The sequence below is a fragment of the Parambassis ranga genome, chromosome 15, assembly GCF_900634625.1.
Source record: "Parambassis ranga chromosome 15, fParRan2.1, whole genome shotgun sequence".
NCBI classification, from domain to species: domain Eukaryota; kingdom Metazoa; phylum Chordata; class Actinopteri; family Ambassidae; genus Parambassis; species Parambassis ranga.
This window is the reverse complement of record NC_041035.1, coordinates 8531900-8556809: the sequence shown is the minus strand read 5'-3', so window position 1 is coordinate 8556809 and position 24910 is coordinate 8531900. Positions and strand designations below refer to the sequence as shown.

The 24910-nt window shown below is 39.8% G+C and overlaps 3 protein-coding genes across 3 annotated transcripts; 1 reads left to right on the top strand and 2 right to left on the bottom strand.

Annotated features, from left to right (window-relative positions):
* Positions 1 to 461: 461 nt before the first annotated feature.
* Positions 462 to 14565, top strand: mrps5 (mitochondrial ribosomal protein S5). Its single transcript, XM_028424009.1, has 12 exons — positions 462 to 531; positions 1330 to 1479; positions 2907 to 3032; positions 3384 to 3497; positions 3852 to 3971; positions 5790 to 5824; positions 10939 to 11029; positions 11504 to 11550; positions 11670 to 11727; positions 13556 to 13618; positions 13751 to 13887; positions 14094 to 14565. The coding sequence occupies exons 1-12, from the start codon at positions 483 to 485 to the stop codon at positions 14316 to 14318; spliced, it is 1215 nt and encodes a 404-aa protein (XP_028279810.1). The 5' UTR covers positions 462 to 482; the 3' UTR covers positions 14319 to 14565.
* A 344-nt stretch (positions 14566 to 14909) lies between these two features.
* On the bottom strand, positions 14910 to 18615 carry LOC114447240 (myelin and lymphocyte protein-like). Its single transcript, XM_028423399.1, has 4 exons — positions 18372 to 18615; positions 16465 to 16632; positions 16250 to 16372; positions 14910 to 15949 (listed from the first exon to the last, which is right to left on the bottom strand). Exons 1-4 carry the CDS (start codon positions 18462 to 18464, stop codon positions 15875 to 15877), a joined length of 459 nt encoding a protein of 152 aa, XP_028279200.1. The 5' UTR covers positions 18465 to 18615; the 3' UTR covers positions 14910 to 15874.
* Positions 18616 to 19161: 546 nt separating this feature from the next.
* LOC114447224 (myelin and lymphocyte protein-like) lies at positions 19162 to 24056 on the bottom strand. Its single transcript, XM_028423364.1, has 4 exons — positions 23868 to 24056; positions 20822 to 20986; positions 20479 to 20634; positions 19162 to 20369 (listed from the first exon to the last, which is right to left on the bottom strand). Exons 1-4 carry the CDS (start codon positions 23952 to 23954, stop codon positions 20295 to 20297), a joined length of 483 nt encoding a protein of 160 aa, XP_028279165.1. The 5' UTR covers positions 23955 to 24056; the 3' UTR covers positions 19162 to 20294.
* Positions 24057 to 24910: the final 854 nt, after the last annotated feature.

Here is a 24910-nt window from a genome sequence, read left to right as displayed (position 1 = left end):
GAAACACAGAATATAGAATAATATACAATATATAAACATATACATCTAAATAACGCACTGCTGACTTTCCACCACCTGGACCAATTTTCTACCCATGGATGGATATTTTCTAACTTTCACAATAAATTTCTATGCATTTCCTCCCAGCAAAATTCTGCGTCATGCTGTGTGCATCATCAACATGTACTTCTTTTCTTTTTCTGTAAATACACTCACTCTCTCACCCTCTAAGGTTTTCACAGTTCCATCTCGTTCTCCTCATTGTAAATGTCTTGTTTGCTCTCCCCAACTTATAATTAATGTCATGACAAAAGAAGTATTAATAGATTTAATTAATATGTTATCAATCTACTTTGTTCACAACATTCATTGATTTGTGTTTTAAGAAAGAAACAAAAATCGATGTATTTTTTTTTCCTTTTTTTCAGCAGGCACAGTTCAGGCGCCTTGTTATCCTCCGAAGGACCCTTCAGCATTTCAACATGGCGGCGACCATACGGGTGTGCTGTGCCCTCCGCGTCGCTATAGGAGGTTAGTTTTTTCTCTTTTCTCTAATCCACACCTCTGTTTACAACAGCTCATTGTTTACGCCGAAGTTTGTTGAAATATGTTCATGTTTTAAAGTGTAACTGTTCGGTTACTGTTAACTGACCCGGGAGGAGGATGTCATTGCTGCAGAGCTGTCATGAACACGTCCGGCAAACGAGTTTTAATTCTGTGCAGAATTCAGAATTATTTGTTGTATGCAGTAGTTGTATTCTTTCCCTAAATTGTGTTTCAGGACACATAAAATACTCAGGAATTGTTTGATGGTGACTGTGATGGTGTTCTCTCACAGTTGTCACAGCGGTGCTGTCTGTATGGTCTAATTTAACCACGAGATAACCAGTGGTCAATATCTTCATAAACACGTTTCTATAACCAAACTCTATTCATAAATGTTTCTAAGTCATACTGCCTGTCGGTAAAAAGAGACATCTCTCCTTCATTAACAAAAAACAACAGGGCACAAGCCCATAATTAACTACTTCCATTAAATTAACCTTTATCAGGACTTACTGCTCTTACAGTCCTCCTGCTGTATTATATGTCAACAAGAAGAAAATAAGTGGAAATGGATAGAGAGAAACTGGGAAGGTTATTTTGCTTATCTTCTATTTTTTGAGTCCATATTAATTTGGAATGTGATTTAACAGTCCAGTCCAGTTCAGTTTGGCCCAAGCCTTGTGATCTGTATTCTTGTCTCTAAATGATTAAACTGTTTGTTCGTATACAGAGTGTAGGTTTGATACACTTACCTTTCTTTTGGTGGATGTTCCTCTCTTCCAGGTGCAGCACCACTCCGTGCAGGGGGACCCGTTCAGGTGTCCCACTTAGTGAGGCGAGCCTCTGCAGCTCCTCTCCAAACACACTCTGCAGTTCCGCTGTTCCCTCCAACAGTATGGCAGCAAACCAGGCATGGCAGCTTCTTCAACAAGTGTAAGTTTGTAAAAAAAAAAAAAAAAAAAAAAAAAAATCACTTTCTGGCCAAACGAAAAAAAAATTTCCATTCAGTTTATTGTTTTGCTTTTTTTACTGGAATGCAGCTTATGTCATTCCAGTATCAGCTCACATTAGAATAAATACCTTAACTTTGCCTATACAAAAACAAAAATACACACATTTCTATTGTTAACAAAAGCTAGAAAAAGCTAAATTGAAACATAAAACAAAACATTCTTTAACAAAACAAAATTTCCAGTGTCTATATATATAAAATTTTACAGAATACACAAACTAAACTAAACAAAAAGGAGACGAAAAGAACAGAAATCGAACATTATTACACCCTTTTTATTAAATGTTTTTATTTTGTTTCTTTTTTTGTTGTGTGTGTGTGTGTTTTTTTTTAACCAACAACACGTGATATAATCAGTTTACAGAAAGAGCTGATGTGTTTGGATTTGTATGAGTTGGAATCTGTGATTACAGTTTATAGAGGTTGACAGAAGCATACAGCAGATTAATGTGTAACACTTGTCAGTATAATGTTCAAGCATCTGCACACATTTTGCTGGTAGTATGTGTTAGTAGTATGTGGTAGTGTATGTTGTGTACTTCCCATCAGTGAATGTAGGTGTGTGTTAGCAGAGCCTGTTAAGACAATACAACAGATTATAAATGGGCATATATGAAGCTGTCAAAACATGTTTTTATCTGTTATTTTCTGTCTCGGTTCTTCCAGCTCTCTAACTGCTCTTCAAGTGTGAGATGTTTACTGTAGCTGCTTTAGCAGTTCTCAGACAATTAAATATTTTATGCCTGTCAACATGTCTCGCTCGATGTTGATAAGCAAAGGAAAACACACACAAAAAAAACAACATCCTGTCATGGTACATTGACTCTCTGTGCTCATACCTCTTTAAGAAGGCTCTTTAAATATTTACTCTCAGGAGAGCTTTGGTTAAGTTATTGAACATTTACATTTTTTCAGAAGGGTCTTCGGAATGGATCTGCAGCACTGCGTATCTATATCAGATGTGCCTGTATTGTATTTTCATTACAGTTCCTTGCCACTCCCACAACTCTTTTCTTAGACACCTTTATTTCTGGCTTGCAATGCCCCAAAGGTCTGTACTGTTGAATTATTGAATTAGAGACAACTCTGCTGTGAAGGTGTAGCAGGTGAAAAGTTGTTAGTATTTTTTTTAATCACACATTAAAAAAGCTTGTTCTGCACTGCTGCTGCAGTTTGTCTTTCGCACAGATCTGGATTTAAATGAGAGAACAGCCCAGCACTGTTTGCTGATGAAGTCCCTGTATTTAATTTTATTTGCTGGCTCTGTTTGTTCAGTAAAGCTTGGGTTTTGGTCAGATGTCTGACCTTTATTTTCTGTGTGTGTGTGTGTGTGTGTGTGTTTTCACAGTGACAGCAGAGGAATTGTGGAAAGGTGTGTTGGCAGACACAGGGGCCGGAGGCAGAAAAGGCAGAGGGAAGCGGACCAAGCGTAAATTTAAGCGAGACTTGAACCGAGGACAGTCCATCGGAGAAGGTAAAACATCATCTTTTTGTCTTTATTCACAGTCTACAAACTGTGATTATTTTGAATCATTGGGTGACTTGAGTGCAAACCTGGTTGCTGCTGCACAGACTTACTTGAAAGATGCTAACACACAGCTGATGATCATGACATGATTAGAATAATAGATACTTTTTGTTGATTCATTTATGACTGCTCCACTAGGGAGATGGATTATACACATCTGTCCCTGTGTGAGTGTTTTTGAGCAAGTGATGTTTTTCTTTGGGTTTCAGTGTCACCTCTCCAGTCTTGTCAGCCTACCTCTCATCTTCTGTACTCAGTTAAATCAAGTCAATCTTGTTTTTTCTCTGTCTTTAACAGGTCGTGGTGGTTTTCTCTGGCCTGGTCTGAATGTTCCAATATGGAAAGATGGTGCTGTGCTGAAGATGAGTCAAAGAGGACAGATGGAGCAGCAGGAAGTTCAAGCTGAACTATGTAAACACACAGAAACAAACACACTTCATCTGGACATGCAGAAATAGAATAAAAACGGATTTTATCTCAGTTGCTGAGATCACAAATTAGCTTATATTCAAGTGCAGTGGAAAAATGCTCATTGCTAAGGAAACACCGTTTTACTGGAAAAGGAATTGTGTTTTCATAAACTAGCTTTAAAGAAATGTCGGGGGAACAAGGTCTTAATTTTGTGAAACGGAACCATCTGTGGTGTGAGACAATTTGTCTCCACGGTGATCTCATTTTTAACAGTAATTACACAGTTAATTTGGCAATGACAAATAGGAGCTGTGGTGATTGTTCAGCTGTGTATAAGTTGATGTGTTTCTGCAGTGCGCCAGAGGGATGAATGGGAGAGGAGGAAAAAGATGAAGGTGAAGAGGGAGAGGGGGTGGACTGGAAACTCCTGGGGAGGAATCAGCCTGGGCCCCCCAGACCCTGGACCTAATGGAGGTAAATTGCACAGAGGAAAATGTAAAATCCTATTAAACAGAATTGTGTAAGTCATGCAGTCATTTGACAAAGATTTTTTTTTATTGGTAATGGCCCTTTAAATCAACCCGAGAGCTTTCTAAAAATACATTAGACCGATCTAAATCAATGTCTGTGCTTAAGTTAAAAGAAGACATTACCACATCTTTCTTTTAGTTGTTGTTTACATGTCTGAGCTAACCAACCACAGCTGATAATCAGTGGACAAACATCTCCACCACACGTTAGTGTGAAATATTATCTGGCTTCTGCCCGACCTGGAAAACAATGATGATTTATCAGCTCTTATAGGGACAAACGTACACAGTGAAAAGCACAGGAGGACATACAGTGATGATGATTGAAGAGGTAGTGAAGCAATAGGGGAGTAATAAAGTGTCTGCTGCTGGTGTGTGTGATAAAGAGAGAGTGACAGGTCAGTGTGGAGGCCCATTAGGACTGATGAACATCAGGATTCGACAATGTGTCAAGTTGGACGATTTCCTAATTTAGAACGACATCTCTCTCTCTGCGTTCATCTTTTAGGTCTCTGTCTCATCTGTTTTTGTCACTGAGCTTGCTCTTTTCTTTCAGACCATTTAATCTCACCTCATGTGTTCATCCCTTTCCTCCCATGCATTCTAACATTTTTTCCTCTGGTCTAAATGGTCATATTTGTTCCATGTCATGTGACATTTGTAGGCTAATGCATGATGCGGGGAGAACATTGTCCAAACACAGAGTCTTTATAATTATTAAATGATAACCTTGGCCTCCTATTAGTCCAATTAGAGCTTTGTGTTAAGTAAGCAGCAGAGATTAGCGTGATAACGCAGTGTTTCAGCTGTTCAGTTGTTAGTAAATCAACACATTAGGTGTAATAGATATTTATTGTATAAATATCTTTATACAGAACTGGGGCCTTTTATTTTAGCTGTATACTGTGTTAATGTCCTGCCTTGTCAGCACTTTCTCTTTAAAGGTTGAGTGTAATACTGTCTCTAAGTCTCACTGGTGCTGCAGTTCCTCTTCATTACAAACCCGCAGGACCACTGCTGGCTAATTCCCGCTGATTCACTGATGGAGCTGCTAGCATCCTGTTTCCAGCCTCATTACATGTTCAAACTGAATTGAGTTGAGCTTGTTTACCTCAAGCGTCTGACAGATGAGAGATGGTGCTCAGCAGTCACTTCTCCTCTCGCTCCCTCTTGTTGTATTCAGGCTTTCACGTCCTCCTGAGTTTTCTTTTTCATTTCCTCCCGATATTTCCACTCTTGTTCACCGTGCTAACAAGCTCTCTGACACCATGAAATACACTCTCTTTCCAACATGCACAAACACTTTCTTTCTCACATACTCTGGCTGCCGTTCTCACTCACACACACACAAATACACTTGGGCCCTGCTGAATGTGATGTGCAGAGAGCTGTAACTAGGTTGCTCTTCCTTGATCAGGTTTGGTGTCTTACGGATGGTAGGCAAATGTCGCCACTGATATAAATGTATGCATGTGTATGTGTGTATGTATGTGTATGTGTGTGGTTTTACCTTGGACCCTTTGAGTCGGTGCTCCTTTGTTTGTTGTTAATTGGTTAGAAGTGAACACGATGCTATTGGGAGGGTAACATCCTTCAGAGGTCACTGACAATGGAAAGTGCAGACTCGTTACGCTGCTGCAAGGGCTTCTGGGTATTTGTTACGCTAGCAGGAGCCTGGTTTAATCTGTTTAGTGTGTGTGTGTGTGTGTGTGCCTGAGTGTGTTTGTGTCTAAACTTTCTTTCTTTTCCTCTCTGTCCACAGAAACATATAACGACTTTGATTCTCGTGTCATTGAGGTAAGCGTCTATTTTTCTACTAACTAAATAAATTTTACATAAACATTCAAACTTTTCTTTGTCATAGCTGCAGTATATTTTCTTTGCAGTTGATGATTCAGTAAAACAAAATCACAGCAGGAACCTCCAGCTTATTCTGCATTTTATGATCTGTCCTTTAACAAAATCTGACTGTACACATTAATGCTGCCTTAGAGGGGGAGAACTGTTTTCAGAAACCTCCAAATAGCGTAACGGTCCAGTGTGGCGTGTACACATGGAGGTTGTTGGGGGCAAATCTGCTGAGCAAGGATGTCTGCGTGTAAGCAATAAATTTAAGTTGTACTGCTTAAGCACCCCAGGATTTATAGAAGGTCACGTTTGCATCTCCGTTTGCACAGAGGCGTTTATTACAAAATTTGACTTTGTAAGACTGAAATCAGGAGTTTGACCCTTTAATGCATTCACCATTCCTCAGATTAGTTCCTTAAAATGTAGTTGCAAACACAACAAAATAGCAGATAGCAGGCGGAGTTAGTGGTCAGTGAGGTGTGCGCCGACCCTCCCGTTCACACGGCAGTCTCACGGTTCTGTGATTATCTCTGTTCCACATTCATCAACAGTGCTAACTGTCACAGTAACACAGTGATGCTGTTGCTGGTGATCAAAACAGCATGGCTTTTAATGACAACAATCCTGAAAATAAATGTGTGCCTGAGGCTTCTAATAAGAGGAATCCTTTTGCAGCAGGAGACTGATTAATGTCATATAAACTGAGAACAGCTGTATTGAAACAATCAAAATAAGTCTAATAATTGTCCCTCAGTTCAAGAGAAGTAACTGTTGAGTGAATCTCATTCATAGCCCGATGCTGCTGCCCAGTCCTCCACAAAATATAGAATACCTTGAAACAGATCTACTTTAAACACGGCACTGTGGCCATTTACTTAAACCTGCAACTGTCTAACTGCCACGTGTCACTGAAGGTGATTAAGCACAGAGCTGCTGTGTGTGTGAGGAAAAAGTCAAATGCTGCAGTGTCTGGACACTTCATTTAGATTCCCTCTGTCCTGCTGTATCTTACCTTAATTCAATTAGCACTAATGGACCCTACTAAACTAATGGTAGTAATACCAGAAGGTCAAACACACACTCAGGACAACCTAAATGTGTGTGCGGCCCGTCTCTACACACATTATCTTGCAAAGAAATCAAAGTCTAGCAGTAACCTGTACACTAGATGAACAGCATGCGTCTTACATACATATTTGTGTGTATCATTCTTGACTGTGCCCGTTTCAACACGTTCTCACACACGCACACTGTGAGATGTATGTGTGTCACATTGATAGTCTTCCCCAGCTCTCCTGCCTGCATAAATAAAAGTGGTGTCACAAACATTAGGCTTCCCCCTGGAAACCATTGGACGCTTTTATGGTGCCTTCTATCGCCTTCTATAAATATACCCTGTGTGTGTGCGCATTTGTGCGTGCACCACTATAAATTCAAGCTTAATGAAATGAAAGAGGCTTACTGGAATAAAAGGCTTGTCTCCCAAGGACGATGATGCTGGCATGCCATTAGTGAACACATCCAGCAGGAGGGGAGGCAGAAGAGATGGGGAAGAAAGGGCAGGAGGAAGAGGAAGAGGAGGGGAAGAGAGGGAGAGATAGGAAAAAGTTGGAAGTCAGAAGGTGAGAAGAAGGTAAACAGGAATGGATGATTCATACAAGATTTTGCGCCATAAATACTTACTGTAGAAAATGTTCATTCATTTATATGTTCAGTGAAATCTAGTTATTCATAAATTTAGCAAATACATATAACAGGCTTGTTTTTATACCTTTGATTATGACTTCCTCTTGAGCCAACGGTGCTGCTAAATTCAAGTCATTTAGAAAATGTCATGATTTCATTAGCACAAACAGAGGCATGGATTACATTGATGGTGAGGGAAAAAATTCATTGTACAGTTATAATCCTAAGGGTGCTTTGTTTTGGTTTGTCAGTCCACAACCTCAAGCATTGCTTCAGACATGAGGACTATAGATAGTTTATAGAAATTGTTGTGCTTTTGGATCTTCCCTCCTGTGGCCATTTGTGGAACTGCACATTTTAAAATGCATTTACTATGCTTTTTGTTGCCATTGTCACCATCCAGTGATTATAAGCGATGGAAAATCTTAAATTGAAAACATGCAATCCAATAAAATAACAATATAAACTACAGTCTCAGATGTCCCTATCATGGTAAATGACACCTCTCACTAGGTAGTGCAATAGAAAAGACGGGAGCGATAACAAAGAGCCGAGGCAGCAGTAAAGAAAGGAGGGAGAGTCGGAGACACACAGAAGTGATGTTCATGGCCTCTCTCCAGGTACGGCAGCCACTTGGACAGAGCTCAGGGGATTTCATTAACAGAGATGGAACGTTGTCAGTGTCTGTGCAGGGGTTTTATCTTTTTTTCTGTTTCTCTTTTCCGCCTTCTTGAAGTCAACAACCTTGAAAGTTTTGATGAAAGCAAACGGGCTGGATGAGGAACTTTCAATTGGATTAGATGGCCAAGTGGAGGCACACACACAAGTTAATATCCAAAGTGAAATTTTCATTTTAAGTATTGATGCTAGATTGCATACAGATAACACAATTCTACTAAGCATTTTTTTTGCTTAAATTTCCAAAAAAAAACAGCAACAAATTATATGTGAGTAACCTTTGTTCCAAGATTTGTGATGCTTTATTATGGGTGTGGGTCACTTATGTTTTTTTAATCTAAACCTCATCATTTGCATCTGAAGTCTTAGTGGAAATTTCAACATTAAGTGCAGCCTGACTTTAAGTAGTGTGCCACATCAAAACTAACACTTCTGATTAAGGAGAGCCATCCTTCAAATTAGTCTATTTCACACATGACAGTTGCCAAAAAAGTGAAACAGCCCTGACAGCTGACAGGTTTCAGATCATTTCTGCAACACATTTCTAATGTGTTAAGGAGAAGGTGGAATGCTGTAAGATGTAAACATTAATAATCAGCAGTGAAAACAATGCAGACAAATATCCGTGTATGTCATTGTAACAAGCTGTGACATATGTATCCATCCTACAAAGAGGTTGTCATCTTCCAGCTTTGCACGAGTAAATAAACTCTGTTCAGTTTGTCTCCAGAGTCAAGACGTCATCTTAAATCCAAGTGGGAAAAGAGATGTGTAGCTGTGCAGCAGTGTGTCAGAGAAGTGTTTGGTGTTGGCAGAGTTTCGTGCTCTCACACTGCCTTCTGGCTCCATGTGGTGAGAACTCCTCCCCTGCACTGCAGCATATAGAGGGAGACGCATAGGCAGACATGCAGCACCAGATTGAGAAAATAAGAGATGAAACACAACCGAGAGCGAGCTAGAAGCTTCCTCCCACTGCCATGCTGTCGCTCATCCGGCAGAGGGAAAAAGTCTGCCCATCTGCTCTGCTGCGAACGCTCCGCCAAAACTACTGCATCTTCACCTACACTGACAAATTTTAAAGCACAGAGCTCCACACTGCTGGAGACGCCGGCACACACTTCTAATGGAAACTAGCTGCACTGAGCCTCGAGCCATACGGAAAGATGAGAATTAATAACTTGTTGGGTTTACAATCGCAGTGTTTCAGATGCCATCTGCTTAGAATCTCAGCAGGGTCAGACAAGTTTCCTGATCCTTAGCTACACATTTGACAACAAGTTAGGATGTGTTGGTGCTGTGTGTGTGTGTGTCCTGCAGGGTTGTGTTTGCAGTGTTTTGCTACTACCCTGACCTCAATCCTTCTGCTGTGGCCCTGCAGTCAAATTATAAACCCTTTACTGAACTGTGTGTTATGTAAGCAGAGAAGCTGAAGGCAGATCTTGACTTTGAAGTTCCCTCAGCCGAAATTCGGCGCTCCTCTCTGTCATTTGCGCTCACTGGCAGGGATGAAAGCGTCGAGGTGAACTGTGTTTTTTGGCCCAGATAAGTCCCCTGAAATGCTGCTGGTGGTCTGTGTATGAGCTGCTTGTAGAAAAAAAAAACAAAACACAAAAACCCACACACACGGCATTAGATACAAACTGACAGAAAGAACATTTAGATCAAATGGCCATTTTGTTTGTTTAGTTTTTTCTGGTGTGTTCAGGTCAATTTAAAATAATGTCTTTGGGCTATTTTTATTTCTTCAAGAAACTCAAAGAGTCAGCAATTTTTTAGCCACAACTTCTGAACTTTATGTCTGTGCTTTGTTTTTAGTAATCTGTAAAATATTTTTTAATCAGTGCTTAAATTAACCTAATTGCTGCTGCTCATAATCTTAGTGTGTTTTGTGGGTCATTTAGCAGCTCCACTCCAAGTTTTCAGTTTTGTGATGAAGTTACTGTATATTTTAGTGGCAGATGCTTTCATCTCTTCATGCTGTGTGTGTCTGTGCGCTTTTTTAAGAAGAGTTTTGGGGAGTCAGCAGTTGGCTCAGGCACTCTTCTCACACCCCTCAGTAGGACACTCAGCATCTCTTTTTCATCATGTATTTTTGCATACACACACACAGCACTTAATTGGATGTTCAGTTTTTTACCCACACACACACATTTGTTTTGAAGTTTACTATTGATGATCCCAACAAACTGACCTTTTAGTCTCCTCCTCCCATTTTTGGGGTGTTTTTTTGCTTTTCCTGGTTAGAACTTTCCCTGCTCTTGTTGTTGTTTCTTCTTCTTATTCTACACCTCATTTGTTCTCCGGATCAGATTCATTGCTTCTCCTTTAATGTGTTTAATGTTTAAAGTAGCATTAAATCTTCTTTTCCTCTTCCCCATCACTAATCTGATCAGCTCCTATTACCTCTGCCCTTGCTTTTCTTCTTGTCTCTTTGATGCATCTATGCTGCCCCCTGGTGTTTAAAGTCATGCTGGCCTGTGCGGTCAAACACTAGTGAACTGTGTGTGTGAGAGTGTGACTAAGAGAGAGCCAGCAGACCAACAGATCAATGAATGCTACTTAAATCATGACAGGCGTTTGGAATTGAGCAATACACACACACAGACATTCCTTATTTATCTGTTGAAGTTTAATGCAGTCATGTTTATCTCACGGATACATACAGATGGTGTCTAAGGGTTGTTTCTGCTGTTTTGTAGGTGAAGAGTGTGTTCAACATGACGGCCAAGGAGGGCAGGAAGAGGTCCATCAGCTGTTTGGTTGCCGTGGGAAACGGCAATGGAGCTGCAGGTTTGAATTTCTCAAAAATCTAAACATTGACTCTGCAAAAAACTTAACTTAAAATAATTAGACATTAAAAATCTGACAGCTTCAGTACATTTACTAAAAAACAGCATTCTTTATGAATCGGTGTCAGTAGGTTTGGAGAGGTGCAGGAAATGATTTTGACAGTTTTCCTTGCTCTTCAGAAGTGAGCGGCAGTACAGGAGAAAGTGCTGAGGAAGCACTTTATTCACTCCTGAGGCTCAACTGCCTTCAGCCTGTCATTACAGAGTGTGTCAGGACTGCTTTACTTAAACCTCATCAGAAGTCATTAGCTCGATGTCTCAGGATCCAGTGTTTTACTGAATATGTTACAAGCTGTGATTTCTGCTCGTGGTTGTTACAATCGGGATGATTACAGTTCGGTTATTAACATATAAAATATAAAGTGTACTTTCACTGCTCTCAGAGGTGTTTTTAAACACTCCTACCTTCTTTCAGGCTTTGCATTGGGTAAAGCAACAGACAGAAACACAGCTCTGAGAAAGGTAAGACCACAAAGTTCGTACTGTTTCTGATACCTTTTACTGTGTAACTCTTCTTTATGTTTTATTCTATAGTAGTTAATACACATTTTATAATTTTTTTATTTCATTTTCATCTGCAGGCAAAGAACAGAGCCATGCACTACTTGTACTATATAGAGCGATTCAACAACCATACCAGTGAGTCACTTTCTCTTCTGACTTCCTTTTTAAACAAATGTCATGCTTCAGGGAATGCACAATCTGAATACATTTGGGGCACCTTGCTGCATACATTTGCGTATTGATGATGGGACTGGCACAAATTGCTGTAACTTATCAACATGTTAAAGTTAATAACAGACACGTAGGGGCTGTGTGTATGTTTTCAAAGAGTTAAAGGATTGTACTGTTTATACAGAACTTATAAACTCTGTGTCCACACAAGAGGTGAAAATAAACAAGACTTTACTTCTTATCCAGCTCCACAACATTTTCCTCCACATCCCTGCTTCTGCCTCCATCTTCTCCTCATGTCTTTGACTCCTCCTCCTCTTCTTACAAGCAACATAATCTAAAAATAGATTTGTGAAGAAGGGTAAAATGCACCGCTTGTACTTTCTTATTGTAAAACTTCATTTGGCTACTTGTGCTGCTGCTGCTACTGCTGCTGGAGAGCAGAGCCGGGGAGAGATTAATGTGCGTGAGTCATCTGCACTCCACTGCGCCCACCGGAGGAGAAAGTTAACTTCCTGCTTTGGCCCCAAACCAGACGTGAGGCGCGTGCAGTTCTGTGTTTCCACCCAGCTTGAATTCACAGCCATGCTGCATTTAATTTTTGCAGGTTCATTGAAAGAAAATGCCACCACATGTCAGCTCTCTCTGTGTGACCATCTGCAACCTGTCTGTATGATGGGTTGTTATTTGTTTTTTTTGGTCTAAATATCACACGTACATTGGAGCTCTGCTAGTTTATATTTTTCTTTCTTTTATCTACGATGTGGCTAAAAATTCTCCTGTGTTGGTCAGAACCATCTGGGTGTCTGTGAGTTGAGCACTGAACGTGTTGCTCAGCTGTAGAAATAACAGACAAACAAACAGCACACATTAGGGATACAGCAGGTCTGTAGATGTTCACTTCCTGACAGACTTTCAGAGCTCTGCTGACCTTCTAGTTGTTGTGTTTGTTGTTGGCACTTTTTCAGGTCAGGGGGCACTTTGTGAGCAGGTTTAAGTGAAAACATCACCAATTTGAGTTTTTGTGGTGTAGGAGACAAAACTCAGGTTAGACTTACATAGACTTGAGGGACAGACTTATTTGAATGTCCTAATTACTGGACCATTTGTCACAGAGGACTTTGCTTCTGCTCTGTCGCCTTGCCAGATGAAGCTGGACCTCCTGCAGTCACAGCAAATGATCAGCTCCCTCTGAGTGTGTGTGTTTGACATTTAGTTTTACATTTTAGATTCTTTCACCCAGCAGGATGCATCCTGTACTTAACGTTGTTCTATTCTCATCCGTCTGCTCTGTTCATCCTCCTCATCTCAAACTTCTTCCTCTGTGCTGCCGCACCATCCAAGTTGAAAACCTAATTTATTTGGTGTGTGTAATTCCAAATGGATGCGTAGAGCATGCAGAGACAGCAGCCATGGAGGTGTTTTAAAGTGCTGTGACAAATCTAAAAAACTATAGAGTTTAACCTGCAGCTACAGAACTGGCTCCAGCAGCGGTGGCAGCAGTACAGCTCCTGCTCAGGGGATGCGTGTGTCTGAATAACTAATACGCCACAGCTGCTGCAGTGAGCGGGAGGCGCTGGCATGTGGAAGGACATCTGGTGGGCAGGTAGAGAAACACGAGGCCTGAGGGAGGAACAGAAGAAAAGATACGCACAACAAAACACAAATGCTTCAATTTGGAAATGGAAGAAAACATGAAGATAATTAGACTTTGTGGAATAATTTTGTCTGCTTATTGTTGGCTGTTGGCAACAGGAGAGTGAATGCAGCTGTTGTTTTCCTTTCCCAACAGTTTATCATGACATTCAATCCAAGTTCAAGAAGACGACGCTATGCATGAAGAAACAAAACGAAGGTACAAATGGCTTTACTGATTTACTTGCATATTACATTTTCTTTCAATTTTCTTTCCTGTGTTTTACATTTTTTTGTATATCTGGTGATCTCTATAGTGTGTGCATCATGTTCTCTCTGTGTGTGTCTGCAGGTTATGGTCTGCACTGTCACCGAGCTGTTATCACTCTGTGCAAACTCATCGGCATAAAAGACATGTACTGCAAAGTAGAGGGGTCTGTGAATCTCCTCAACATCACCAGAGCCCTCTTTACTGGACTAGCCAACCAGGTGGGGACATGTTTGTGTAGAGAGAGTTGTGTGTTGTGTTCATAAACTTCAAACCTGGCACATCAGTGCTTCCTGGCACTGTCAATGAAAATCACCTTGATTAATTTACCTTCCTTTCTTCACAGTGTCCTGCTGAGACGTTACACTTCCTTTTTCCTTACCCTCATTTATCTCTAACATCACCCTCTTTTTCTTCCACCTTTCAGGAAACTCACCAAACAGTGGCGGATAAAAAGCATCTCCATGTTGTGGAGTTTCAGTTGCAGCGAGGGCCGCTGCCCACTGTGGTGGCAAGTCCTAAAGACGGAGCACAACACAACCCAGAGCCCGAGGACGAGATCCCAGACAAGCGGCTGCACTGGGACGACGTCCGAGCTGCACAGGGAAACAAACGCTCAATCTGGGCCGGTGTCAAGCGCACCATCTGGTAGTGCAGGAGTGAACAGATACTTCGATCAGACCCCGGACTGATGTAAAGTAGGAGTGTCAGATGGAGGATCCATACCTGGTTGAGTCAGTTTGTAAATGTGTGTTTTGTTTTGTGTGTTGCTTTTCACAGCATCACTTTCCAGATACACAAAGCCTAATATGACACAAATCCTCTGCTCTCAGAGGAAGAAATGTTGAAAAATACACTGTATCTACAAATATAATAAAATATAAATCTGTACAACAGAATTTGATGTTTACCTGTTTGTTCTTATATAAACATTGTATATTATATCTCAATAAAAATTAGATGTTTAAATTCCTCCACTGTACAAAAGCATCAACATTGCAGACTGTGCTGCCATCTTGTGCTGGTGGTGCCATTTACACAGTAAGATGTGCAGGTGTATTGAGAGTGGAGAGGTCATGTGTTAAGCATATGTTTACTGTTGTTATACTGGTACATAATATTTCTGATGTCGTAAAGAGTTGCTCCAAGTGAGGCTCCAACTCTCACCCTCTTATACTTACATTCTTTGTGAGTATGTGGTATGTTTAAGAAAAGCTGCTCTAGCACATAACACCAAAACATGTTTATGTTGTATGTTTACTTTTAATAATCGCAAGAGTTACAAGCTGATACTGAGTGTTGACATAAGAGAAACAGGCTCTCACCTTTACCAAGTTTCAGTGTACCGGTAACTCAATCCATCACAGCCTTGACAACAGATGCAGGATATTGCTGCAGCGGTCTTTAGTAAGGCCTCATTTGTTAGTGGAAAAATGTGAGCATTAAGATGGTGGAAAATATTTCACTCCTACATGGATTGAAATGGTCCAGAATTCAGTCAACAATGCACCTTTGTGTCAGTGTTCCCCATGAAAAAAATCACAGCTCTGCGTTTAGTTTTTGACTTAAAGCAGAGATACTTCTTGTGGACAAACAATTTAAATGTGGGAGTATGGAGTTCATCTTAAAATAAGTACCAACCAAACACCACTAACATCACTAATGTCTGCACCATCACTCTTCACAAAGTCAGAGTGAACTGAAAAGAACAAGGTAAATATTATATATTTGTAGGTATGGCCAACATTTGTTTTTTGATTTAATCATGAGAATTTAAAAAAAATGTGAAAACTATACATCCATGATCCATGATGTGATCTGTTGGCAATAACTCATATTTTATAAAGAAAATAAAACAGTATTAAAAAAAAGTCATTTTATAGAAACAAATGTTTGCCAGGAGGGTGTGAGTAAAGGGAACATGGGATTTCCCAGTCTAATCCCAGGATGTTGCTCAATAATCTGGGATTTATTCTGATGAATGTGTGGGAGGTTAAAGCATTTAAGGACAAACAGCCAAACATCCAGTCAATATACTGTCAAATCTGACCAGGCAAGTAAAGCTTGTGGGTGACTCCACACACACACACACACACACACACACACACACACACACACACACACACACACACACACACACACACACACACACACTCGAGAACATTATCACACATATGTGCAGAAGAGACAAACATCCTGCAGAGTCTCTCAGAAATGCTTCCATCGGATGGCAGAGAGGATCACGTGGATGAAGTAGAGGAGTGTGGCAACAAAGGCAAATACCTAAAATAAACACACACACACGTGAGCAGGAAGCAATATTTAAAGCTACTTATTTTATATGAATTTGCTTTAATTGAAATAGTTTCATTTTGCCAGATTTGATGAAGTAAGACCTCAGTTAGCTTATCTTAACATAGCTTGGTGAACAGAGGAGGATGGTTGGCTCTGTGGAATCAATATTCTTATGTAAATAAAGGCAAGATGTTAAAGCAGCTCATTCCAATAAACTCTGTTGAACCTGTATTTTTCCCTCAGTGGATTAAGGAAAACTATTATTATAATGAAAGTTAATATTCTCACCACAGCAGCAATGTCAATCTGGTAGTTTTTAAACTCCTTGTCTTTCTTCTGGAAGGTGATGTAAGCCAGATCCACACCTGCACTGAGGTAGAAGAACACCGCCAGGCCATGATAAACAAAGTCCTGCACACACAAACACACACATATTAAATAATATCGCTACGTGTCCGCAGCTTGGATTTAATTCTCATCTTGTTGTCTTGTTTCTCTCTTACAGCAGCAGCCCAGCCCGAACTGTTCTTATGACACCCAGCAGCGAAGATGATCATCCAGAGGAAAGTCATGACGAAGCAGAAGACAGAGACGAACATCACCCAGCCCAGAGGGTTTGGTGGGTCCACGTGGGTCGACGCCACCAGGATCCACACCAAACCACCAAACACCTGCAGGGACAGGGCGGTATGTTATGATGAGGCATGTTTGGCTCTCCTGTACAAAACCAGACAAAGACACACTGCAAGGTCCTACAAACTGTTCTTAGGAAGAGCATCACTGAAATCCTGTAATCTAACCGAAGGTCTTATCACATGTGTGAAATATCACCACTTCAGGTTTTAGGTTTATTATTTCTGGACACAAATTTAAGCAAACCCTCATGAAAACCGTGTTTTTCTTTTCATTTTGTGACTACAGCAAATCAATAACCACCTCCCTGCATGAAATCCTACCTGCTGTACACACGTATCTTGATACTCCTACTTCCTGCTCCTTAGGCACTGTCCCCTCAATCCCACCTGTAGTCTGTCCATGCTTATTATTTTTCTCAGTTCTCAGTTTAACTAATGTGTCTGACTTTCCTCGTATTGTGATGCTTGTTCTGTTCATTGCCAATATTTCGATTAGAATAGAACATCATTGTGTTACGCATCCACGCAAGGATCAAACACATTTGACGATGCACGTCACAGGATTTTTATTTACTGTTAATCTGAGCAAAAAGTTCACTGTGTACCCACAGCAAAGGATTAAAGGCAGAAAAAAAGAGATCAATTCGACACATCATAAGAGGCCATATCTGCCTGAATGTTGACTAAACAAACACCTCTCTTTACTTTGTATGTGGGCGGTGTTTAGTTTGCTAGGTAAAGTGTGAAGCACATTTGTTTTGAGGCTTTGGAATTTATTATATTATTATATTATATGGTCCCATATAATAATAATTCAATACTTCAAATAATTAAAACTAAGTGCATCTCATGAAATTGTTTTTTAATTATGTTTTGGACATAAAAATATTGGCTGGATTTGAACGACAGACAATGTCACGCTTCAGTGCTGATTACTATCAGATTAGTAATCTGGCAAATATGAGAACAAATGTCCATTTTTTAGCAGTTATGTGTGAGGCATGGGTCCAATTCATATAGCACTGCACAAGATCGCTTCTGATAATAATGAGCAATTACATTAATCAGCACAATGTAACCACTAAGTCAGTTTTGATATATGTATATGAAACAAATAACCAATGCAGAAAAAACGTCCTGCTTCTGTTCATTGTGATAAATACGAACTTAGACTATTCAAATATGTGCAGATTTGTTTGTCTGTTTTCGTCCAGGTAGAAATTGAAGTGAACACATTAGATACAAATTGTTTTATGTGTATTGTTATTGTTTTCATGCAGGCAGAAGAAGAGTTAGCCGCATTCTTCTGTCGATTAACAGCACAATAAAAAAAAAGTCAAATGTGAGATGTGAAAAGATGAATGTGCTCCCTCCACACGAGGAACATGTTTCAATGTCAATATTTTCACTAAGATACAACTTTTTTAATAGTGTCTTTTTATTAATTGTCATTACTAAAACAGCTAATTTGAGCAGAATTTAGATTTTTGTACTTTGGTGTAAAGAACTTATATATTTTGTCATTTTTAGCTCTAAATTGTGCAGCCAAAGCTCATAATAAGTGTTAAAATGTCTATACTGCATCGGCAATACTGTAAATGCCTATAATTCAATTTATTTCAATGCATCATTTTCATAATTGAGCAAGCATGAATGACTTGTTGATCTTTTAAATCACTTGTTGGGCTAAGCAGTATAATTTGTTACATGTATTATATCCCACTAGTGTAGTAAAAACAAAAATGAAATGAAATAAGAATCTTTGTCCCACTCACCAGCTCAGGCAGATAAAATATATCTGGTGCCGTGGTGCATATCCCCAGTCCACTGGGCAGGCTCCCCATAGGCTGAGCAGTAGTTGCAGCCATCTCTGCCTGTTCCTTCTCCCAGTGCCAAGTCAAAATTGAGCAACCTTCCCTCTCCTCTGAGCTAACAGAGCGCTAACAGGTGTTACTGACCCTTATAAGAAAGCCAGGTTAGCAGACAAACCCGTTCTGCTATTGTGGGTGAGAGATCCCTTCCCACAACAGCTCCTTGTACTGCTTCAAAGCAGACACACCCTTCATGATCCAGCAGCCAGGATGGCTGGTGTTTCATGTGACCTGGGGACCTGTGTAAAGGTTTTGAAATAAGCCCAGCTGAAAACGTGTGGTCTCAGGCTGTGGTGAGTCCCGCTGAAATTGTTGCTGTTGAGTAAATAAACAGCTCAGTGGGTTTTTATGTGATACTAACGTTACTGTGGCCCCTAATTTTGTGTCAGCTGCAGTCTTTAGTGCCTGCAGCCTCTGTTTGTATTACACACGGGGAGTAGTTTCTTTTCAAAATATTGTCCTGTATTACCAGTGTGAATGAAAAAATTCCACTTCACTGTGACAGATTAGTAAGAAATCTATCGTCAGTTCAGTTCTTTACATATTTAAAACCATTGCACCATTACTTATGGAAAGACAGGTCAGCAGCTGATCATATACAGTATATAAATGTGTGTGACCACATTATGGGCGTATGTTCCCTTCATATGTCGACTCTCTTGACAGAATGAAAGAACACGTTTGAATGTCCACTTGATTTATTTCACATTATAGATTCCAAATATAAAGTGAAATTATCATCATATATTTACATCCATCCATACAGTATATAAAAACAGGACAAAAACAACAAAAAGGACACTATGAGAAGAAGGAAAACATGCAATCAGTTGTAATGAACTCAATGGTCTATGAGCTGAAATTTCTCCTTGTTGCTTCTGACTACTGATCCTATAAAGATTGCCTTATCTTTGGTGGTTTTGGGTCATTGGTCATTTTACATGTACAGTAATCACTGATCCATGACAACTTATACTCTTTAGTACCAAGTGACCAAGTGCTCTGAAGTTTTGCTCAGTGATTTTTATCACATTTAACTTAGTGGAATATTTTAAAGGGTCACAAATTATGACTGAAGGAACTATGTTGTTGCTTTATGATGTTTCTGGCTGAGTGCAGCTAGTTGAGACCCATTTGTTGTCTCCTCCACAGTGCAAGTAACACAATGAAAGACACAGTGAAATAACAGCAGTTGTGTGGAGCTTGTCATTACTCAGTCACAAAATTAATAAAGCACTGTGAACATAGGTTTTTTTGTGGTTAATGTAACACATGACACCATCAGTGCCATCCATCCCCCGCGGAGATTCTGTAATTCTCTCTGTCAGCTAAAACCTCTATGTCAAGGAGCTTTCTGCTTACTGTTTGTATAGTGTGGGAAGTGTATGAGCAGGTTGGCATGGAAGTCTAAAGAGGTGGAGCATCCTGCCACATCCTGCTGGTGAGGATGCTTATGTTTATTTACCAAAGCTGGTTGTAAATGCTGTTTCTAGTGTTGTGGTGTCAAATACACCAAAAATCGAAATTATTGATTATATTTGACCTATCATCTGACCCTGATGATGTCACTATGAGGTCTAACTCAATTTGAACTTGGACATGACAAATTTAAGATGTTACAGACTCTGAGGGGTCTGGGGGTTAGCTGTGCAGGGGGACCTATAGTCAAAGTCATCAAGTGACATCATTGGAAACGTATGATCTGGTTACTTTACATAAGTTTGAAATAAAAATGGTAAAAGCCAACAAAATCTGTTTTGTGATCTTAGTTTTGTGTCTGTCTTTTTTTAATCTTCTTGTTCTTCATTGTTGTGGTGGTGTTTTGTTTTAGGATCTCTTCCATCGAATGGCAGAGAAAATGGCATGTAGGAAGTACAGCAGAGTGGCCACGTAAGACATCACCTGAAACACACACAGAAACAGATGAGCTCTAGTTTTCTTAAAATAGGTGAATATGAATCTGTCATTTTTGCAAAGGCTAATTGAAATGATTTGTTTGTATTTGACTTACCACTGCAGCGATGTCCAGTCGATAAATTTTGAGATATTCAGATAAAACCTGACCAATGACACTATTAGCTAAGGTACCATTAGCAAGGGTGATGTAGGCCAGTTCCACCGACGCACTGAGGTAGAACACCGCAGACACAAAGTGATAGCCCACATCCTACAATGAGAGAGGTTGATGAAGGGCGGACATTTGATGGAATAATAGGAGAGGCAGATATTTAACATGATGCATACTTCAGAAAACCATCCATCTTTACTCATAGTCAATCAAACAATGCCTGCAGCCTTTGGCAAGGTTCAGAATCCTCTAAAAGAACGGAGGAAATAATTTCCAAGTGTCTTACCAAAGCGGGCCAGATGCTGCTCTGATTGCCTCCACAGAGGAAGATGAAGAACCAGAGCGTTGTCCCAATGAAGCAGAAGATGGACACAAACATCACCCAGCCCAAAGGGTTTTCCGGAAAGATTCGGGTCGATGCCACCAAGATCCAGACCAAGCCTCCGAACACCTGCATGAGGGAGCACACACTGGTGAGAGGGGTGGATTTGGAAATATTCATTTAAAAAAGTATTTTTTTAACAATATTTTAACAATATTTTATTTTTTTAAATATTTGAAAATATATTGGAAAAAATGATCTACATTTCCCATAATGTATTTCCAACATCATTTTATTACTGAGACATGTCCACACTCCCAACTTGTATCATTACATATGATATATTAGTTAGGCTCTCCACAGCTTCATGTGTAAAACTGATGAGGTGCCCTCTTAAACAAGGTTTGGTTCAACACACACACACTCACACAGTTTTGTGAGTGCTGCTGTACTTTAGGGTGTATTGTTTCACTCCTTTGACAAACATTGTGTTTGGTATCAGGTAGAGCATGAACCTGCATTTCTTCCTTGATAAGAGGTCCTTTGAAATGTTTTACTGTAGATACTATGTGCTGGTAAAACATGTAATTTTTTCCCTTTATTGTCTTTTAATCTTTATTGTGCAATTCAAATTTTTTTCAGCTGCGGAGAAGGTGTTCATTAAGGGCCTCACACTGGTTCTCCTCATCAGCCAATCAGCTGTAAGCTCTCTAGTATCAGGTGTGCAGCCAGGACAAACACCTGCACGGGCACATTCGAATCAAATCTAATTCAAACTAAATTTAGGCAAAAAAAAATAAAATCTTGAGTGAAGTAATGGCTTATGTGAATAATATATTTAACCAAAAAGTGGTTTTCAAGGTTTTTAGGGTAATAATTTATTTTACCTGACTTTATTCTTTAGACACAAGTTTAAGGTTTTTTTTTTACAGTCACTTTATCTAGCTGATATCCAACCATTAGTTCAACTGTAACTAAGTAGAATGAAACTGAGACTGACATATATGCATTTTTCATGATAACAACATTCATTCTGAGCATAAGGAGTGTGCCATGCTCTGAACTAAACAATACACCAGCACATAGCTTAATGCACTCATGACATCAGTGGGGAAGTTTTTTTCCCCGCCTGGATGACCATGTGCAATAAAGAAAAATGACATGCAGAAGAGAAACTATGACACATTATATCATTGATATTGATGATATTTACATTGGGCTTCCATTGTTGTCTGACAGTGTATTCATATCCGTTTCTAAATTCAATCCTTTGATGGTGAAAGCCACATTAATGTAACATCTGACAATGATGAAACCTGAAACAATCTCAAAGCATCCGATAAAGAGGTGAGCAAACACTCAGAGGAACAGCACTGTGGAAACGCTGCGTTAAAGTCATGTTCAGCACATTACTTTGAGCTGACATGTAGTGGTTTCAGCAAATATTACACAACCCTTATCACCATTGCTTTACATCACATTTACATTTATATCAATTCCATTCCAGGTGAAGGGGAATTATTTAGGATCCCATTATATTTCACCTATTCACAGCTTCAAAACAAGCCCTTCCTATGGCAACACTTCCGCAAACAATAACCAGACTTTCACCTTGGAGACTCCTTGTTTAGACTTCAAAAGGATCATGATTTGGGTTTTAACAGACCCACTTTAAACATGCAAACTTTTTTTAACCGCAACACCCTTCTTATCTTTTTCTTGGTTACCATGGTGATAAGTTTACACACATTCACACAACTGCAGATGGACAGAGGCATGTTTTTGAGTTTTGTGCGATCACGTTAGTTTTATGTTTTTTATAAAGTAGCAAGAAGAGAGCTGGTTAAAGCTGGCATGTAATATAAAGCAGACAGATCTAAGGAGGGAGTTTTTTCTTTTTTTAATGTTGACTACAACCAGTGCTGGGAGGTTTCTCTCTCTTTTCTTTGTCAACATTAAGTTTCACTTTATGAAAATGTTGCCAAAAAAATTCTACCCTGGGCCATTTGTCTTCCTGCGACGGTTTAAATTCATCTCTGGCTACAGCAGTAAACTTTATATTTCCGTTCCTGGGGATTATTCTATGAAAAGGTGCTGGCCAGAGAGGAAAAAAAAACAAACTGCGAGCTGATGGCTGGTTTAGATTTACACCTCAATCTGCAACTAAATCTGTGTGACACAGCTGTTATTCCACCTGTGTCACACAGATATAATCTCACAAGTTTCCAGTACAGGGAAAAGATAGTTTGGTATTTATAGCTTTACAGAGATGGGTAAAGGTTGACTAAGTATTTTATTATTCCAAACTTGCAGCATTTTTAAATGAGCAAAACAAAGCAGTATATTTTTGTATGGAGTAGATTCTGTCAACCAAAAAGGTATCAGTTTCATTTCAATAGAATTTAGAGCTGCTGATGGGTGGCACAGGCATTACCAAAGAAGTACACTCTCAGGGAGTTGTGTATATTAATCAGGGGAATGTTTTTTAATATTTAGTTTAAGCTGGATGTGGTTGCTAATTGCTCATTGCTATGGAAACAAAAGTTTTCCACCTACAGGGACAGCGTCCAGCATGAGTGACGTTGACATTTTTCTGCCAGTGATCAATAACAAACAGAGAAGCACAAGAGCAGCTGTAGGAAATCAGTTTCATCAGTTCAGCTTTGTAAATTCAGTCCTATCAACTCCTTTACATCTTCACAGCTGGTTAGCTGGCTCTTCTCTTCTCTGCTCTGCTCTGCTCTGCTGATCAAACACTGATACCTGCTGACCAACATAACAAGGCAGGACAGATTCTTATCTGAACGGAGACTCGCCTCAGCAGAGCAGTGATGAGGAGGCAGACAGAGAAGAAAGGAAACAAGATCAGAGTCCAGATGATGCTGATCTAAAAGAATGATAGAAGATTTGTTAGAAGGAAACAGACAAGAAAAAGGGGATGTCAGGAGGGTAAAGGACAGGGAGAATAAAAAAACAGAGGAACATGTGAAATCCAACAAAATAAACTCACAAACTCAGGGAGGAAGAACAGGTCAGGAACGGTGGTGAAGATCCTTGCGCCCTTGGGCAAAACATCGCCTGAGGTGGTAGTGGCCATAGTCCAAAAAACTCAGTATGTGTGTTTGTATTTGTGTGTATGTGTTCCTGTAGAATGAGATGTGCAGCCTGGTATAATCTGCTTTTTAAAGGTCCTCTCCCCTCTTCTCTCTGTCATGCTGCACCTCCCTCTACCTCTCTCCCACTCCACCTACCCATCATTCCTCTGGCCAAAACTACCAGTTTGACAGGTGCTCATTGGCTTTGTTTGTGCAGCAGGAGGATGTGTATGTGTATGTGCGTGTGTATGTGTGTGTTTGTGTGTGTGTCTTTAAGTGTAGCTTTTATCTGCATGCCCTCATGGGTTTGTGTCTCATCCCCGTTTACATGCACACAGAAAAAATGATGATTGTGAGGCGACTAATGCTGCTGTAATGTGGTATATAAGAAAGAGCTAAAGGCCATTCAGTCATTGCAGTTCATTTTTTATATAGCTGTTATATTTATTTTATTTTTAAATGGTGTTATCTTCACTCTTCACATCAATTTGCAAGTTTTTCTTCATGTTTTAGTTTTTAAATGTTTGCTGACACAGGTCCTGGCTTGCCATCTTGTGTGTTGTCAACAGGCAGAAGGTGCCAGGGACAAGTCTCCTGGAACAGTGCAAATAAGGGCAAAAACAGAGGTCTTAGCTTAAAAAAATGAAAGAAAGAAACCAACCAACAAGACTGGAAAAAACACAGGTGGCAATGATGTAAGCTAGTTGTCATAGAGATGTCATCTTCTGATTGTTGACAGTGAACATTGTGTAGACATTGTACTACAGCTCTGATCTGATGCCAGTATCCAGTCTCCAGTTGTTTGTTGGGGTTAGATAAAGAGAGTCCTCATACTCATGGAGCTGAGATGCAGTGCTTTTTATTCATTTTATTCATTCATTTCAGGTCTTCCAAGACCTGACCTTTTAACCCATAAACAGCACAATGGAAGACTTCATGTTTGAATTTGCATGTGTTT